This window comes from Dermacentor variabilis, unplaced genomic scaffold (genome assembly GCF_050947875.1).
Source record: "Dermacentor variabilis isolate Ectoservices unplaced genomic scaffold, ASM5094787v1 scaffold_13, whole genome shotgun sequence".
Lineage (NCBI taxonomy): Eukaryota > Metazoa > Arthropoda > Arachnida > Ixodida > Ixodidae > Dermacentor > Dermacentor variabilis.
In genome coordinates this window covers 33,763,274-33,782,188 of record NW_027460291.1, presented here as the reverse complement: position 1 = coordinate 33,782,188, position 18,915 = coordinate 33,763,274, and the positions used below count along the sequence as shown (strand labels likewise).

At 43.0% G+C, this 18,915-nt stretch overlaps 1 protein-coding gene across 14 annotated transcripts in view; it reads left to right on the top strand.

Annotated features, from left to right (window-relative positions):
• The window catches only part of LOC142566721 (uncharacterized), a 438,480-nt gene that overhangs the window by 306,874 nt on the left and 112,691 nt on the right, over positions 1-18,915 (top strand). For all 14 annotated transcript variants that reach the window (XM_075677566.1, XM_075677564.1, XM_075677563.1 and 11 more), the window contains 5 exons: positions 3,925-3,978; positions 4,633-4,693; positions 7,361-7,457; positions 9,999-10,042; positions 17,880-18,046. In XM_075677566.1, coding sequence (XP_075533681.1) covers positions 3,925-3,978; positions 4,633-4,693; positions 7,361-7,457; positions 9,999-10,042; positions 17,880-18,046 — 423 coding nt within the window. The remainder of the gene's footprint in view (positions 1-3,924; positions 3,979-4,632; positions 4,694-7,360; positions 7,458-9,998; positions 10,043-17,879; positions 18,047-18,915) is intronic.

Below are 18,915 nucleotides of genomic sequence, written 5' to 3'. Positions count from 1 at the left end.
TTGCTTTCGCACAATGTATGCTCTGCACTTGTCGGCTCAAAATGCCAGACCTAGTGAGGGGCCCTTTAACAAAATAGCTTAACTGGCTAGTTTCAGTTTTGAGCATTTCGATGTGCCCAAACTTTAATTATTGCTATCCTAAAATTGGCCTTCACCGAATAATTCAAACTTGACCAGTCAGCATGCACGCACTGAACCCCTATGGTGACCCCATTAGCGACACCTATAGTAGCAATGTCTTTCTCGGCAGAGCACAGAGGACAGTAAATATGTCGAACACGTGCCGAAATTCCCTGCCGAAAACATATATTTTTGGCCTGCCTTAGGAAAGTTTTCAAGCAATAACTGTAGCTCAGAATGCCTGATTATGGTATTTATCTCATTGTAACATGTCCCCCCCTCCCTCCCGACCATTACCACCATTTTTTTTTTCTTGCGCATTGCAATTGGACACGATACCAAAGCTGCCTTTGTGGTGTTTGTATGCTTTACCACAACGCACGAATGTATTCCGATGAAGTTTACTTTAAAAAAAACGGTGCGGCGAAGCTTACTTTTAGGAAACCGGCCACCATTGTCCCACACGTTAGACCCCTGCCCATTTATTCTACTAAAAAATTAGGTGCATGCAAGATTTCTACTTTGTTTAGGGAGCTTTAGTGTCATTACTACTTGAGTGTTTTTTACTTTCGGCACATAGAAAGTGGACCTGCATTTGATTCAGGGACATGTTAGAATCAGGAAAATACTGCTGAATGAATAGGGTAGTGCGGTTTGGTGTTTTTTCTTCATCTTGTTTGATTGACTTTGTCAGTCCTATCAGGGTCGAATTAACGGAAGTCGACTCTACCCTGAAACTTTGGCAGAACTCTGCCTCGCTGCAGAGCTCCTACATGGAGTCACAGGTTGTCGTAAAAAAAAAAAAAAAAAAAAGACACACACTTGCAACAGCTTTCATGACTGTGAAAACACATCTTTGTACAAAATTGGTATATTAATCCCAGGAAGTGTAAATGGTAGTTTTCATTTTATAATTGTTATTGCTGACATATCTTCACCAACCAAATTAGAGAATTACTCATATGTGTGTTTGCTACAATCCTGTGCTATACACCATGTGCAAAACGCCAACAACGCCGCCTGTCGCCAAGGCTGTAAAGCATAGGCAGGCTCGGGTGAGCACTCTTTCCGTCTGCGCCTATGTGCGTGCTGTCATGTTTGCATTCTTGATCGTGATTTAGTACTTCTGTCAGCCTTCAGCAATGTCTTGAAACAACTTTGCGTAGTTGGGTGCTTTATAAATTTTAAAAAATCGCCAGGCACCCACTTAGTTGTTGGTGCTGCTTCATGAGCAAGAGCGATGGTGGCGGTGGATCGCGGCTGTTCGATGGAAAAGATAAGCAATCGTGCTTTGTTTACTGCAGTCATAGAGTGATTACTAAGTTTTCATTTTTTGCTTGATGTCATTGCACCTTTAGTGAACGCTTCCACGTTTAAAATTAGATCAGGTTATTATATTATGGGGTTTTACGTTTCAAAACCACAATCAAATTATGAGGCCCACCGTAGGGGGGTGCTCCAGAAATTTGGACCACCTGGGGTGTTTAAGGTGCACCTAAATCTAAGTAAATGGGTGTTTTCACATTTTGCCCCCATCGAAATGCGGCTGCCGTGGCCGGGATTTGATTCCGCGACATTGTGCTTAGCAGCCCAACACCGTAGCAACCACGGTGGGTCATTTAATCTTGGTTGCCTCATCTACAGTCCAGAAGATACAATAAACATTAGGTTGTTGTTACTGATGAGACGCGATAGCCTCCTTTAAAGAAAAAAAAAAAAAAGATGCGAAAAGCTAACTCGGAGAATGCGGAGCAAAGCTGTGGACAGAGAGAGAGGGAAAGGAAAGGCAGGGAGGTTAACCAGAGGCGAGTTTTCAGTATTCTACCCTGTACAGGAGTGGGGAATATAGGGTTTGCAAAGACGACAGGGTGAGAGGAGAAAGGGAAAAAAAAAAAGAAAACGGGTAACAGAAAAGGCGTTCTAATCACAAGCATTCACACAGGCCAGTCAATCTCAAGAAGCCGCTTGCACGGCCTTCTGATGTGATGTTAAGTCGTGCCGTTGTTGTGAAATTCTTCCAACAGCGGCTGGTCGTCAAACTGGTTCAGCACGACGGAAAACGATTGCTTCTGCACACGGTACTGCGGGCACTGGCATAGAACATGCCGAATGGCGAAGCTGCGAATTGCTCATTGTGTTTAGACGCTTTGAACAAAGGGTTTCATATTACAAAGCAGGTGACGGTGCCTTTAAAAAAGCGTCACGCAGTCTCCCATGCGTTGCATGGAATTGGCTGTTGCTCTATGTATTGGCAGCACTGAAATGTGACCTGCGGCGTAGAAGGTTCAGCGTACACTGGCCTCAGCTGTTGACTGTGCAACCTGGCATCTGTGAGCATTAAAGGCTTTTGGCAGGGCATCCAACCTCGTTTGGAATGCCTCTTATTATCACTTCACGATAATGGGAAACGCCTGAACTTCGAAGCCCTGATGTCTGCAACTAATGCAGATTCACTTTACCTCAGCTGTCTTATATTGTGGTCAATTCTGAAACCTTCATGTTTCTTTTTGTGCTTTCTTTACTTGCTAGTGGTACTAGCGAGTGCTTGTTCTCTTTTTCTTCTTTTGCATGAAATGGGTCAATATATGTTCATTTTGCTTCACTGGAGTTGTCTCTGTTTTGCAAATGATTTCAATGTCGCATGTGGTTTACAAGAATTATTTAATGCCATGCTTTGCATTTGCTTTCAAACTGTTAATCATGTGTCAGCGTACCCTTTTGACTAATTAAAAAGTGCTGTATTGGCTATTCAAACTCGAGGTGCTGCATCAGGCAATACAACATGCGGTTTAATTCTGTATTTGGGTGCGAGGGTGATGCTAGTAAAAATGGTGGTGACATTAAAAAATAATATAAAATATAAAATCAATATGCTATTGACTGACCAGGGAGGCAAACTTTCAGCTATGGTGTCATCTGATATCTCACTTGCGTGCTCCCGTGAAATCATTGAAACGCTCTGCTTGTTTAACGATAGAACATGTGAAACCCATGCTGTGAAGACAGTGATAACATAAAAGCATAAAAACAGTCAACCCTTAATTATTGCCGAAGTCCTATGTGCTATTCTGCTCCAGCTCATCGTGCTGGTCTGCAAGCTTTACTGTCACTGGCTTCTCATGTGGCCGTGCCTGTACAAACCAGGCATTTGTAGGCGCGACGGCGCTCCCTCAACCTACTATAAAGATACACGGCATGTAAACGAAGCAAGTGTGTGCATAAAGAACACTGGTTCACGGGCCAACAGATGAAGCCATTAGCGGCTGGTGCATTGTAACGAAAGTGGCACATTGGCGATGAGCTCCACTTCGTAGGCGAGCTTCTGCTCATCTGCAGCAAACACTTGGTGCGTAAGGAGACAGTGTCGTCCCAGACAGCTGTTAAGTCGGACACATGTCCCCTATTGTACAGTGCGATTTCCTTGTGCACACATGACACCGCAGAAGTGACTACCTGGGACACGCACAAGCGGCAAATTGCATGCACACACTTCAGTCATGCCTGCGGTGGAAGTCTCCGGCGCGAGGCCTGCCTGCAGTTCTAACGGCCACTGCTACACGGCTTTCAGTGGCGCCCCTATAGACGCTGCGCATGGCGTATATTCAGCTCAGTTATTTTCTCGGGTTTTATGAAAGCATGATTACTGCTTTTATTGTCAGTGCCTGGCATTTGTTGACTTATTTGGTTGCAGTAAAAAATTTCTTGTGGGAGCTAACTTCAAAGAAACGAACTTCATTCCTGGCTACCTTTAGATGGCTTCCTGCACTGTGCATATTTTTTTCATCTCTATTTATTCTTCTTCAGGTAACCAACACAGTGACGGATACATGTCAGAGCCAGATTTTTCAAGAGATGATGGTGAGTAGAGACTTCCATATTTTTTATTTTACTCTGTTTGTGAATTCCCGACACAGATGTTTATCCACTGTGCTAAAAGCAAATGGAATAGGCTTCTGCAAAATAGCACAACACTTGTGATCAGACAAGTGTTACTTGTTTAAGAGTTGTTTAAGGTGGAATGTTATATTTCATTGTCATAATTTGGTGACCATGCTCGTTGGACTGGTTTGAAGCAAAAGTACTAAGATGGAGGGGGGGAGAGGGAAGGGGGCTTAGCATTTTCTGAAGCTGGCCTAAAATATAGGTGCCAGAGCACCAGGCTCCTACAAGTAAGGGAAAGGTCGAACCACTAACTTTTGAAGTACCTACGCTTGTTCAAACTAATTCTGGCAAATCAGTAGTTATTTTACACCAAAATTCATATGTATAGCTACCTAACTGTAACAGTTGTTATAGAGCATTTGGGTAAAATATGCCCCAGTGTATGCAGAATGTTAGAAATTGATTGTTACTTCATAGCTGTCAAAGAAAGCAAGCTCTGTTAATCTTGTTTTATAGAACTTGCTGACATGTAAGATAGTAGGAACTCATAATGCATCGACAAGGTTGCCCTGTAAGTAGCAGTAATTGCTGCTTGCTTTTGCCTTCCTGATGTTTCTTTCTTTCCCCAAGATCGGCCCATGTTTGGTGGGAAGGGAGCCAAGAGGGCCATCAACAGGAGTTATGCCAACGGGTGAGAGCAGCAGCTTTCCTTTTCATATCTGGTGCTATTACGTGTATGCCGGCTCATCTGTGGTCATTGACAGAAAGAGGAACATCAACTGCTCTAGCTCAATTAGCAGAGCACCATATTTGATGTACAGAGGCTGGCAATCTACAGCCACTGCCATGCTCATTTTTTCCCCCCTCTTTCTTTGTTTTTCCCATTATCTCCAAAACCTACAGAAACGTAATGTTCCTCTGGAATCATAAATGCTTAAATGGTGGATTTCAGCCTCCATTATGTTTGCTGAAATGCCTTCAGCCACCTCAAACTTAAATGTTGTGTGTGAAGGATGTTGGGGAGGCTTACTTTATTGTGTTCTGGATTTATCAAAAGATAGTTAGGTTTATCAAAAGTGTTCCGGGGGAGAAGGCCTTGTCAGGAGGCATGATTTATCTGCCTCCTTTAACCCCTCCTTGGGGGCATATTGTACAATATGGCCAAAATAAATAAATCTTGCAATCTATTGCCTCTTTTGTTTACAGGAATGAAGGGACTTTGTGTCTCTTGAGGTGAAGCGCAGTAAAATTGTTGATGTTCATAGGTTGTTGCAGTCACCTTGTCATGTCTCATAACCTTTTATTGCAGGCACTACCAAAATGTTATTTGCCAGAGAATTATAATTGGACACATCTTCTTGAGCGCAACTGCAACTAAGGCCAGATATATCAAATTATATAAAGAAATTCTGAAGATATCTTGGTATATAGTGCATACTGATAGAAACAGGATTGAAAACTCCATGTGTCTTCAATAACTTCCCGCTATCATTAAATCATGGCTTCAAGATAATTTTATCCAGGGCCTGCACACAGTGAAGCTTTAGTGGCTATAGCTGTGTGCAATGTACACATTGCATGTGTAAATTGGTAGTTTGTATAAAAATGATGTGGTAGTAGGCCTATAGTGAAGTCTCGTAATTTGAATTGATGGATAATTTGAACTGATCATTTCATCATAGAGTCGCATGTATTTGAATAGGGAAAAGCTCCTGTAATTTCTAACTCCTAGAATTGGGCAGTGGTTGTTTCAAACAAAGTTTCTCGCTCTCACGGACAAGCCTGAGCCAAAGGCCAAAGTCGGATGCATTGCCAGCCACCACGATGACGCTTACTTCAGAAATTGAGCCTCTTAGCTTTATGTGATACGAGAAGCTTAGCGCGTGCACTGCCTCTCCACTGAAGTGCGGCAAAGTGCCATGCGAGCAGCGTTTTATCGTACTGTCATTGCACGCCACACTTCAGCAGATAAGCAAGTTAATGATGATGTGAAGAATTTGACTTATAAGGCGCTCTGCATCGCCAACGAATGACCAGCAATGATGCTCTAGCGTTATCTGATAGCACGTACTCCGGGTGCACACCAGTGCGATTAGTCTTCTCTTTGCATCCTCGGCTCAATTTGGCCACGCTCAGTGACCCACAATTTCTGATACAGCGCTTTAAAAAAAAATGTGCGTTAAGGCACTAGGCCTTGGTGATACAATACAGTCACTGACCGATAATTCAGACAGCTTCAAAGAAATTTCAGGCACCTAACAGTGCGCCACTTAAGAATTTGGACTCCGTCCCGCTCCGCCTGCACAGCCACTTACCATTTAGGCCACCGAGTCAATCGGAAAAGCAATATTTTGATACATTATCCGTGCCTCCTCGAAACTGGAAGCAATGGTCTGCCTAGTCGCCGAGTTGATTTAGTTGTAGCTGACTTCATACAAACCAAGCTGCTAAGTTGTGAAGGACTGTATTTGCAGTTTGGCGTGGAAGTTTCGTGTGTCCAGGTTTGTTCCTTTACGTGTTAAATTGCGACACGGTCTTGGGCGACTTCTTTGACTGCTATTACGAATTTTCATTGGGTTGCAAATGTTATGCAGTCTCAAAAGCATCAACATCACCCTCTATGTCTCTGTTGAAAGGGGTGGTGATTAAATGAGGAAACTGTTGGACAATGGCTGTTGTGAAGGAGCCTGCAATCATATGATTATCGGAGCACAGTCGCCATCTGTTTAGCTAGCAGGGGATGGAGATTTGGTGCAATTGGAGACCGTACTTTCACGTGCCTATAGCAAAAGCCATGACAATGGTCAAAGTGCAGACTGACCAAGTCACATGCAAGCATATGTGCATGCATGCAGCAAAGTGTTGACCAGCTTTTCTGGCCACTTGTGGAATAAAGACTAATTTACTGGTGGTGAATTCGATATTTCTGACTTTATTTGTTTGGACTTTGCGCATTTCCTCTAGATTCCGAATTGCTGGTTGGTGACTCTGTTGGGTGCTGTACCACGCATGTTATCGGGCGCAATATTCAAAGGGGCTCTCCTTTGTTCGAATTCTGTTTTACTCTAATAATTTTCCTATCACCTTAGAGTTGTAATTAACGAGGTTCCAGTGTATATTGGTTGTGGTGTGGGGTTGGGCCATTTGCCTGATGACCAGACATTCAGAGAGTGTATTGTAAGAGCAGTTCCATGCAAGTGGCACCTACCAAGTGCCACTGCTTATTGTGTGCACCACTGTTGGAAGCAGTCTGCCTGGGCATTTCTTGAACTGAGAGTGCCGCATATCTGTGTGCAATAAATCCTGGCTGTAGCACCAATCAGTGCTCATGCTTCTGTTGTGTGTCTTGTTGGGACAGCCTGTCCACAATGCCTGGCTCCTACAAGATTCAGCCACGCAGTATAGAAGAATACGAACCTGGCCACTCATCTATTGCTGAAAGAGAGGCGGCCTTTGTGAGTACCAATCAGTTTTTCACAGTTAAAGCATTAGTGTGTGTGTGTGACGTCTACAAATGAGCTAGGTGCTAAAATTCAGTAAGATTTAGTTGCACTGAACTTTTAGGATAATCGCATGAAGAAAACAGCCGATAAGCACAGGGAAAATTATTTATATTTAAGTGAAATGTAGAAATAAAAAAAAGGAAGAATGAAAGTGGATGAAAAGATAACTGGCCATAAATGGGAGCTGAATCTTCAGCATTATGCATGTGGTGCTTTATCAATTAAGCTACCATGGCGAGCCATCCTACCATGCACTTCCTTGGGTATTTCAAGATGTGTACAAGATTAGCCCAGGGATTACTAGCCAGTGGCGCTCACAGCCATAGTGAAAAGAATGTTCAATATCCTTGCTGATGAAGTCCATGTATAACAAATTGAAACCGACTTCCTGACATCAACTTGTGCTTCTGAAACTTAAATACAAGGAAGCGAGTGAGAGGAGTGACTTGCATCCAAACGACTTCCAGACTGGAGAGCGAGTGAGGAGGGGAAGGCAGTGGCCGCTTTTATTTATTTATTTTATTTATTTCAATACCCTAAAGGCCCAATGCGGGCATTACATAGGGGGGGATTCATCAAAGAAAACTTGTAAATATACAACACTGGTTATAAATGGCTGAAGACAGAAATAAACGAGTTAAGAAGCCAGGTACAAGTTATTAAGAAAAAAAGAATGGCTAGGAACAGGAACTGAAAAATTGCACATGTAGCAAATTCCACAAGAAAAAAAAAAGCACCTTCAGAAGTTGCAAAACATGGCATCTAACATTTCATGGAACGATACGGCTGGCACGCACAAAAAAAAAAAAAAGAAAGGAAAAAACGACGACACACATCATTTTACGTTGACCAAAGAGCTGTTTAAAAGGCTGATGTTTCAGCGATAGCCGCAATGCTAGGAGGAAGCGAATTCCACTCTTCGATAGCCAGGACCAAAGGTGAGTATTTGAATCGTTCTGTTTGAGCGAAAATGGGTTTAGACTTCTTCATATGATCTACACGAGCCGATGTGTGCGGCGCCAGGAGAAGATGTGAACTTGCAAATGGTGTGTTATTGTGGTAGAGAGTGTGGAAAAAGGATAAACGGCTGAATTTTCTGCGCATAGGGGAGGTGCGGAGGTCACGGAAGACTACGAGAGTATCACGCTGGAAAGTGCCGCAAATTCCATGGCTCGAGTCTGAGGTTATGTTTGTTGTGCTCAAAAAACGATTAGCCGCTCATTGTGGGTACGCAGTGCGACCATGAAAACTGAACGGTTTTGCAGTAGGGGTTTTTGCGTGATCACTGGGCAATTTCTTTCCCGAGGTGTGCAGCCATGAAGTTTGCAAAACAAGAGTTTTTCAGCGCACCGTTGTTGACAACACTGTGCTAATTGTATGGTTCGAGTGTCGGTGTTCGCACACCGTCGCATCCTCGCCATTGACAAATGTCTAGGAACAAAATTCAATGACCCTACCACGCATTTAGACCGTTTGTCTAAAGTCGGATGGTGCGAATTGAGCATGACCGGCTCGAGAAAATAGCCGGGGAAACAGCAGCTTGGGTTGACCTGCCATGTTGACAGCCTGACTCGCCGCTGGCGACACTTGGATTTTTCGTGTTTTCGGCAAGTTATTGGTTGATTTACACCGTCAAAAATGCAACGAAGCTAGGGGCGATGTGTTATTGTGATGCAGGCCCATTATGGTTTGCGGCGAGCAAATTTCTAGACCGGTTACCCCAAAGTCGTCTTCCCGATTTGTTAACACAGCGCGTCAAACATGGCACTTAGAATTTGAGGGACACTTCTTTCGGGCTTTTCAGCACGTTTCAGTGCCAGAAGTGCTCTTTAGAGCGGCAAAACTTTGCTCATTGAGCGCACCCCATGAAATGCTATGGGGCAAGTCTGCCCACGGTCTTTTGACTGCTTTTCGGCATCCAAGAAACCACGGTTTTCTGGCATCGCAAAGTGTAAAGAAAACTTAACTTGTATGGATTCTATCACTGGGGTACCAGTGATGCGATTGCGACCGAGATTAACGGTTCGGGTGCGCTGCACCATGAAATTTGACAGCTTCCGTTCGCCCCGCAGTAAACAGCTGAGAGCACTCGGCACTTGTTTGGTAACTGTTACTAGGCAGTCATTGGTCGTTGGTTTGGTACTTTTGTGGCCTGTTCTGTGCCTGCATCAGGCTAATTCATCAGTGGTATTAATTTGATGCTGCATGCACAAAAGAGCGGCGGCGATGCCTCCATTTGCCACTACACTCTAAGCGGGTCAATCTCTTCGTGCGCTTCAAGTAATGCGGCTTAAAATGCATGCATTTGGGTCGGGACCGGAAGAAATTTCGGATAAAGCTATATTTTGACTAAAGCAATTTTGTTATAACGAGGGATTACTGTACCTAGAAGTTCAGACTTGCAGGTTTGCATATGACATCATATTTGTTTTTAATTTTTTTTAACATTTGTACTATTAGGTTGAAGTTTCCTTTCACTCTCTTCTTTTTTAGAGCTCTCGGTACTTGCCTCCTTTGGATACACCAAAGCCAAAGTAGTAAGTACAGTACAACTTCCATTAGCAAGTTTAACTGATGTGTAGTGAAATAATTAGTGCGTAGGAGTTGTGTTAAAGGATTAATGCCAAGAATTTTTTTTCTTCTTCTATCATATTGCAGGGTGGTGAAATGCACACATGTCATCCAAGCAAAACTTAGAGAAGCATTTTCTCTTGTATTAATGAACTGGATTCTTCAGTAAAAGCAATATAGTTTACACCTGAAGTGCTGAGGTAACAGGATAAATCTTCGTTGTTGAGTTATGGACTGTTAAGAAATGCCTAATGGTCAGTTCTGAAAGGAGGAAGAGAATATTGTTGGCTGCAGGCAGATCTAAGCATTGCAAGACATGCTGTCAGTTGCTTCACTCAAGCACCTCCTCCTGAAGTTCTTAAGTGATATAGACTTAACAGCTTGGGATTGGTGACACTTGACACTCATTTCGTCTTGTGCACAATGCGGCACTGGGCGCAAGATGGCTCGCAGTTTGTGGGCTTGTGTCCTGTTCTGCTTCACTGCACACATAGACCTGTTCACCTGGCTCGTGCTTTGCTTCTGAATGATGATGAATTGAACTTTCAGTTCTCAAAAATATTTGTCAAAATTTTCCTCGAGCAGCAGAGAACAGCCACTCAATTCAGGTTGCTTGTACTAACTCAAAGACACATCTAAAGGGGCTCTGAAACACCTTTTGTGAAAAGTGTGGAATGTCTGTCATTAAAGGGCACCTTCTCTTGAGTTTTTTCCAATATGGGTGTCACACACGGCACATTTTATCACAGTCAGGGTTGATTAGACCCCATTGCAATCAAAAGTGCCCCATGAGACTGGGGTATAACAAACACGTTTTTGATTGCATCTTATGCAGACAGAACTTTCAGCCGCTGTCACACCCTCATGACCTTTTCCTCCTTTCCATGACTTGAACTGTGCTCGAAACTGTGCCCACATAGAGCGATGTCCACAGTGCTCTGCCCATCATCATTCTGAGCTCGTGCATTGGCATCACTGAGATTGTGTGGCATTATCACCCATTGCTCCTTTCACTGCAGGGGCCATAGGATTGGTGCAGCAGTATCATTCTTCATCACCACATGGCAGAACCACAGTATTAGTGACGAGACTTCTCCACTTTTGCTCCGGCTGAGGCACTCCATAGCTGAGTTGCAAAAGAAATTTGGCCATTGGTCAAATACGTGTAAGGATATGCGTGAAAAGTGGTGGGGATTTCATAAAATTGAAGGAGAAAGCAGGCAATCTTTTGAGCGAAGCTGTACCTTGTACAAAAAATGTTGCAAAACCTCTTTAAGAATTACGCCTCTGGTAACGCCTGCTATGGGCCTTGTGATGGAAACAAACTTGCTGTTTCCGTTGGGCCCAGGATCTTTTTAATAACGACTTGGCAGACAGGAGCTTTTTACATGCAACACAGAATTTATACAGACATGCTAACACGATACAGACGATTTATGTACACGTGGACTAGAATTCGGAAGTCATTTGTCCTTCTATATAAGGATGTGCCTAGCACTCATGCATCATGACTCGCTGGTGGGCGTCGTCGTTGTGGTGACCATGACGGTTGTCGTTGCGTAGTGCGTCGCTGCATCGTCTGACACTTAAAGACAGCTGGTGTGTTGCTTGCAACGGCCACGTCTTACGCCGTCATCATCACACCACACCTTATCACGACATGGAAGCCGGGGAACAGCAGTCTGGCAGAACACCAGGCCACTGCTGTAGCTGGCCCATAACGCCTGGCCTGTAACGCCTCGGCCGCTAGAACGTCGGGCTTGGTCGGCAGACAGGTAGCTCAGGCGCCCCGGTGCCCAGCAGGAAGCACTGCACCAGGCTGCTATAACAGCAGGCCGCTGGTACACAGGAGAGCCCAGCCATGAGCGGGATCTCCGACCAGGTCCGCACGGTAGCAGGACACCCGGTCGCCGGTCATCGAGCCTTGAACTGCCGTTCTGCCAGCTGCCGTTCGAGACTTTCGCTCGCCCTCACGCTCTGCACGCCACTTCCTTGTTGGTGGCACATGATCTTCTTCCGCGATCAGCATCACCAATTCTCTTCTTGTTGTTGCCACAACACAACCATCATTCTAAACTGGTCTTGTCACCGCCACACGCCACTATCCACATCATGAGAAGCCTATTCCACAATGCAGCCAAGTCTGCAGCTGCTGTTACACATGGCTAGTAGTGAGGCACTGCAACAAACCTCCAGTGTTCAGCACATTTTGCTCCTGGTCGATGTTCTCATCTGATGGCTCCAGCCTGCAGCGATGCATTTCGATGGGCCTTGCATTAGGTTGTTTTAATCCTAAAGCACTTGCATCAAAATATTTTACCTTGTATTTTTATGTGTCTGCACACACCTGCGCTGCTCTAGGCAATGGAAAACGCCCATCAGAGTACCTACCAAGCAGTTACATGGAGGGTTTGTAGACAAGGCAGCAAGTATGGCAGCAGAGAGAAAAGGGTGCCAAACAAACCCAATTTCCAGCATAGTCCGAATGCCAAACATGAAAGAGGGGGAAGAACCATACTTTCCAACTTTGTGGACCGTAGTGAAAGCTTGCCTGTTTGCCTACGGCAACTGTAACTTATTTTTTTATTTACTCTGGGAGATTGCAAGTGCTCCGAAAGCGACAACAGTGGACATGGAGTATAAAGAAATTTACATTCCATGAAGGTAAAATCTGCAGGATTCATGTTATTCATGTGTGTATGGATTCATAAGATGTTTAAGAATGGCACCCACGTCTGCAAAGCTACTAGCATACACTACATTCGTCAGACCAGTGTTAGAATATGCTAACACAGTTTGGTTCCCTCATTCCCTAACTAGTGTGACAAAATTGGAGTCAGTACAGTGCAAAGCGATAAGATTTGTGTATAACAAGTATAAATGCACAGACTCTCCCACTAATCTTCTTGCTTCTTCTGGTATTAGGACACTGTGCACAAGGGCAAAGCAGACACGTCTCAAGTTTTTGTACCAACTGCTGCATGACATCTATAAGATAGATGTGCCTAAATATGTCGCATTTTCACAGTTGCGCCCGACTCATAAGCATAGATATACATTAACTGAATATTCTTTCAACAGTGACTTGTTTGGGCAATCGTTTTTTCCACTTATGATACGCAAATGGAATCGATTGTTAAATCCAGATATCACGAAGGCCGAAACAGTCTCCGCTTTCACTGCAAAGTTAGAACGTACATCTAACCTCTAGGACCATCGCCATTGCCGCGCACACTCTCTCCATTTGAACACTGGTTCCGTTTTCTTAGATTCCTGCACTTTTACAATGTATTTCCTTTCCTAATAATTGCTGGTGATGGCCGATGAAATGTGTACCGGTTGTCTTGGTGAAAGAGATGCTATTATTGCACATAAGTTTGTTCTTGTACTATCACTTGCTTGCTTCTTTATTCCATTCCCATTTTTGTAATAGATTGCAGTCCTGTGCCTGGTTGTGCTTCACTTTTCTGTTTTCAATATTGTTTCGGGCTGTTTGCACATTATGCATGATCAATACGGCGTTCTCTTTGCTTGGCAAACTGGTTGTAATCCTTCCTCTTGGTTGTGCTTCATTTCGTGTGCAATGTTTTCGAAATGTTAATTGGAATTTGTGGGTGATCTTTGCTTTAAATGCTCTGTTAGAAGCTTGCTTTCTTTTTTTTTTTTCTCGAATAATATTTTATAAGCACAATGTGCTTGATTGTGCACTGCTAAACTTTATTACAATATTGATGTTTTTGCTTGAAAAACTGCTTAGACCACATTTATTGCTTTAACACTACCCTGGCGGATTTGCTTCAGTATTTCCTTTCTTTTTGTGTGCGTGTTTGTACAGAGCACATTTTCAAAATGTCGATTCTTTCTTTCTTTATTTTTTTCTCCTTTAACGCGACAGCGCTAAGGAGCTTGTATCGCAGAAAAGCCGGTGTCGGCGACGTTGGCTGTGAGCGAAAAATCCTGGAAGGCAATTCATATTGAAGCAAATACCGAACCACGCATACCCAACCAATTTTCTACCACCAAAGTTGCTCATACCTTGTCTTTCATTCTTTACAAAGTTATTCCTCGGAATTTTGAGAAGGGCAGCCCACAAACAAATGTAATGAGAAAAAACATCAACAGTGCATGTCCTTTATGTTAGCTCTTCTCAGACTGAAATATTAAAAGTGCAAAACAATAACAGGAGATCGATCCACGCAAGAGGCCGCATTTCTACCAGGAAGCTCGCCTTCGTGCATAGCGTTCGCAGCCAGCGTTTCCCGATAAACGTTACGGTTACATAACCTGCAGTTGCCAGGAAACATTAAAAGCAGTAAATGGTCTTTGAACGCTGTCGTGTTCCGCCCTTAAAGGCGAAGCTTAAGCGTCCTCCAAATTTTTTAAATGTGATTGTCTTTTTTGTGAAATGAGAAAAGTGCAAACTTAATATACTGTAGTAATGGGGGACTTCAATGCAAAAGTGGAGAAAAAGCAGGCGGGTGAACAGGCAATTGGCAACTACGGTGTCGATTCTAAATATGCTAGAGGTGAGATGCTGGTAGAATTCGCAAAAAGGAATAAGCTGAGAATAATGAACACTTCCTTCAGGAAACGTAGCAACGGAAAATAGACCTGGAAAAGCCCTAATGGTGAAACAAGAAATGAAATTGATTTTGTACTTTCTGCTGATCCCAGCATAGTGCAGGATGTAGAAGTAATAGGTAGGGTAAAGTGTAGTGATCATAGGTTAGTGAGGGCCAGGATTCACCTCAATTTGAACAGAGAAAGAGTAAAATTGGTCAAGAAAAAAAACAGGTCAACTTAGAGGCAGTATTTAGGCTGTCAATTTAGGCTGGTATTTGCAAACAAATATGCAGCCATAGAACAGAGAGATGATGATGATGACATAGAGGTAATGAATAAAACCATAACGAGGCTGGCTTCAGAGGCAGTAATTGAAGTGGGAGGCAAGGCACCAAGGCAACCAGTAGGCAAGCTTAATAAAGAAACAACAAAGAATGAAAGTGTTCAACTCAAGATAAGATAGAATTCACGGAACTATCAAAACTAATCAACAAAGCAAAAATAAGTGATATTAGAAATTATAATGTGAGAAAGACTGAAGAAGCCGTTAAAAATGGACGCAGCCTGACATCAGTGAGAAGGAAACTTGGCATAGGACAAACCAAGATATATGCACTGAAAGATAAGCAGTGTAATATCATTAGCAATCTTGAAGGTATAATAAAAGCAGTGGAAGAATTCTATACTGACCTATACAGTACCCAGAGGACTCAGGAGTATTCTATTCGAAACAATAATGAACAGTATACAGAAACTCCTTCTATAACTAGAGGTGAGGTCAGAAAGGCCTTGCAAGGCATGAAACTGGGAAAAGCGGCACGAGAGGATGGAATAACAGTCGATTTAATCAAAGATAGAGGGCACATAATGCTCGGGAAACTGGCGGCTCTCTATACGAAGCGTATATCAACAGCAAGGGTCCCAGAAAACGGAAAGAATGCAAACTTTGTACTAATACACAAAGAGGGTGATGTTAAAGAACTAAAAAATTATAGGTCCATTAGCTTACTCCCAGTATTATATAAAATCTTTACCAAAATAATCTCCAATAGAATAAGGACAACACTGGACTTTAGTCAACCAAGGGAGCAGGCTGGCTTCAGGAAAGGTTTCACATCCATGTCATTAACCAGGTTATTGAGAAATCCGCAGAGTACAATAAGCCTCTCTATATGGCTTTCATAGATTACAAAAAAGCATTTGATTCAGTAGAAATACCATCAGTTATAGAGGCATTGCGTAATCAAGGAGTACAGACCGCTTACGTAAATACCATGGAAAATATCTACAGAGATTCCACGGCTACCTTAATTCTCCACAAGAAAAGTAGGATGAGACCTATAAAGAAAGGGGTCAGACAAGGAGACACAATCTCTCCAATGCTATTCACTGCATGCTTAGAAGAAGTATTCAAGCTATTAAACTGGGAAGGCTTAGGAGTAAAGATAGACGGCGAATACCTCAACAACCTTCGGTTTGCCGAGGACATTGTTCTATTCAGCAACAATGCGGATGAGTTACAACAAATGATTGAGGACCTTAACAGGGAGAGTGTAAGAGTGGGGATGGAGATTAATATGCAGAAGACAAAGATAATGATAAATAACCTGGCAAGGGAACAAGAGTTCAAGATCGTAAGTCAGCCTCTAGAATCTGTGGAGGAGTACATTTACCTAGGTAACTAATCACAGGGAACCCTGACCATGAGAAGGAAAATCACAGAAGAATAAAAATGGGTTGGATCGTGTACGGCAGACATCATGAGCTCCTGACTGGGAGGTTACGCTTTATCAATGAAAAGGAAAGTATACAATCAGTGCATCTTACAGATGCTGACGTACAGCGCAGAGACTTGAAGGCTGACAAAGAAGCTTGAGAACAAGTTAAGGACCTCGCAAAGAGCGATGGAACGGAGAATGCTAGGCATAACTTTAAGAGACAGAAAGAGAGGGGTTTGGCTCAGAGAGCAAACGGGTATAGACAATACCCGTCATGTAATGCGCAGACTAGATAACCGTTAAACCATTAGGGTGACAGAATGGGTACCAAGGCAAGTGAAGCGCAGTAGAGGATGGCAGAAGACTAGATGGTGCGACGAAATTAGGAAATTTGCGGGTGCTAGTCGGAATCGGTTGGGACAGAACAGGGGTAATTGGAGATCGCAGGGAGAGGCCTTCGTCCTGCACTGGACATAAAAGATGATGATGATGATGATGATGATGATGATGTTATTTTAATAACCACCTAGTATGCTTTCAACTGAGTGGCAATATTGAAAATACATAAAATATTAAATAAATACAATTCCCGATTGCCAGAATTGGAGCATGCTACATTTTTTTTCTTTGTTATAAGGTCAGGTGCATGTCATATTTGGGCACACATTGTTTTCTTGTGAACCCATAAAAACTGTGCATGGTAGACTCGAAGATGTGTTAGTCTGTAAATACTGCCATATGAACCAGCAATGGATTTGGATGTTTTTTCTGTCTTTTTTAATTCGATTAGCTAAACAATTCAATCAATCCCATTAGTCCAATCAAGGTCAAATTGATGGAAGTCAACTGTAGCTGCCTTTCAGTGCCTCTAAGTGAAGAAGGCAGCATACGCATACCCTTTGTTTTTGTAACTGATAAAAATTTGGATCATATTTCACCCATTCTTTCAATTCCAACTGCCATATAATTCAGCCAACTCACACAGTTCTATAAAGATAGATATCAATAGTAGTTTTGTTATTTGCTCTGGGGTGTGATATTGTTGTGGAGCGCTTTTCTGCGTGTGCCACAAATTCAATAATCAGTGCCGGATTCCAAATGAGTTATAGAATAAAACTATTCCTAATCATGCTTTAAATGTGTGACAGCATGACATTAGCTAGGAGGGTCTCACGCTGTGCATGAGGCACGAGTTCTTTGAATACTGGATCCTGGTTAGGTGGAGAGCATTGAGTAACAAAGGCCGAGTGCAATGGACGTTTGCTGGTTTTAAAGAAATCTCGTAGTCCAGCCACGTGGTTGTCTGAAAGCATTGCTACACTGGGGTCATTCATTGCCTTCCCAAGAATTTTCATTTGTTGAGAGTCCCCTGTATGCTGTAAAGCTAGAGGGACACGCTTTTAAGTCTGCTTTGCTGTGAGGTTCCTCACAGATTTCGAGGCATCGACTAGGGTCCTGGCACAAATTTTTTTTGGAGTATCAAAAGTGTTTTTCTTTTTACTTTGTTGCTCTACCTTTGCAGCACCCTGAGTGATGGCTATGAGTCTGACTCAACACTGATTCGCAAAACTGGCAGCCGGATGAACCACCTGGACTCTCGTCAGCAGCGGGAGTGGTACAAGGCAGTACAGCGTGGAGAAGACATACCACTCGAAGGTCTGGGAAAACCAGCGCCCCAGAAGCCACCAGGTATGAATACATTGATAGGCCAAGGGGATACGCACGGCTAAGACTTAAATTAATTTTGCTTACATTTAAATGCAGTTCCTTCATTCTTCTTTAACTGTGTTTATAAAAATGAGCTTTAAGCCTGATTTCTTGCCAGAAAGTCTGTCTGAAAAATGCAGTTACTGTCAGAGCCATGCAATGAAAGCCTTGGCACCCTAAATAATGACCTTAGTGGGGAGAGCATCTCAGCTGTCTGTAGAAGTTTAGATAAGACTTCACAATGGTACATCATTTTTTATGTGTCAGTGTTAATTTGCTAAAAAATATTGAAAGGCTCTTAACTCATTCACATTTTGAGATTTAAATTCGGAAATAGGTGTAGTGTTTTAAATGTTTTCCTCTTACCTCTTCGTAGGTTTTCCTTTAGGTGTTTGTGCTTGTTCAGTTGTTCACGTGTGTGGTGCTGAGGCATGCTCCCTTAAAGGCTACAGAATACAGCGCCAGCTTTTCCCTTCTCGTAAACAACCAATTCTCTCTGTTTGGTGCAATTAGAGGGCAAGGAATATGTAAATGATGGATGTATATTTCGCTTCTGCAGATAAACTGCAACTCTTGAGGCCTACATGTCATAGAGGGTGGAATCACCATTTCAGTTTCTCTTTTAGGCATGTTGTTTTGCTGACATGTGACCCTGCTGAAAGGGGCCAACAAACATAAAGCAAGGGTCATTTAAGTTCCTCAGGTTTTTGTTTTTTTCAGAGTTAAAAGTAGCCAAGTGAGGGTTAAAGCAAATTTTGCCAGTGTGGTTTCTTTGCTCAAGTATAAGGCTGAACTTGAAGGATGCTGCTCACTGCATTGTGAAAAACAGTACTGACAGTAATGGGTTTGGC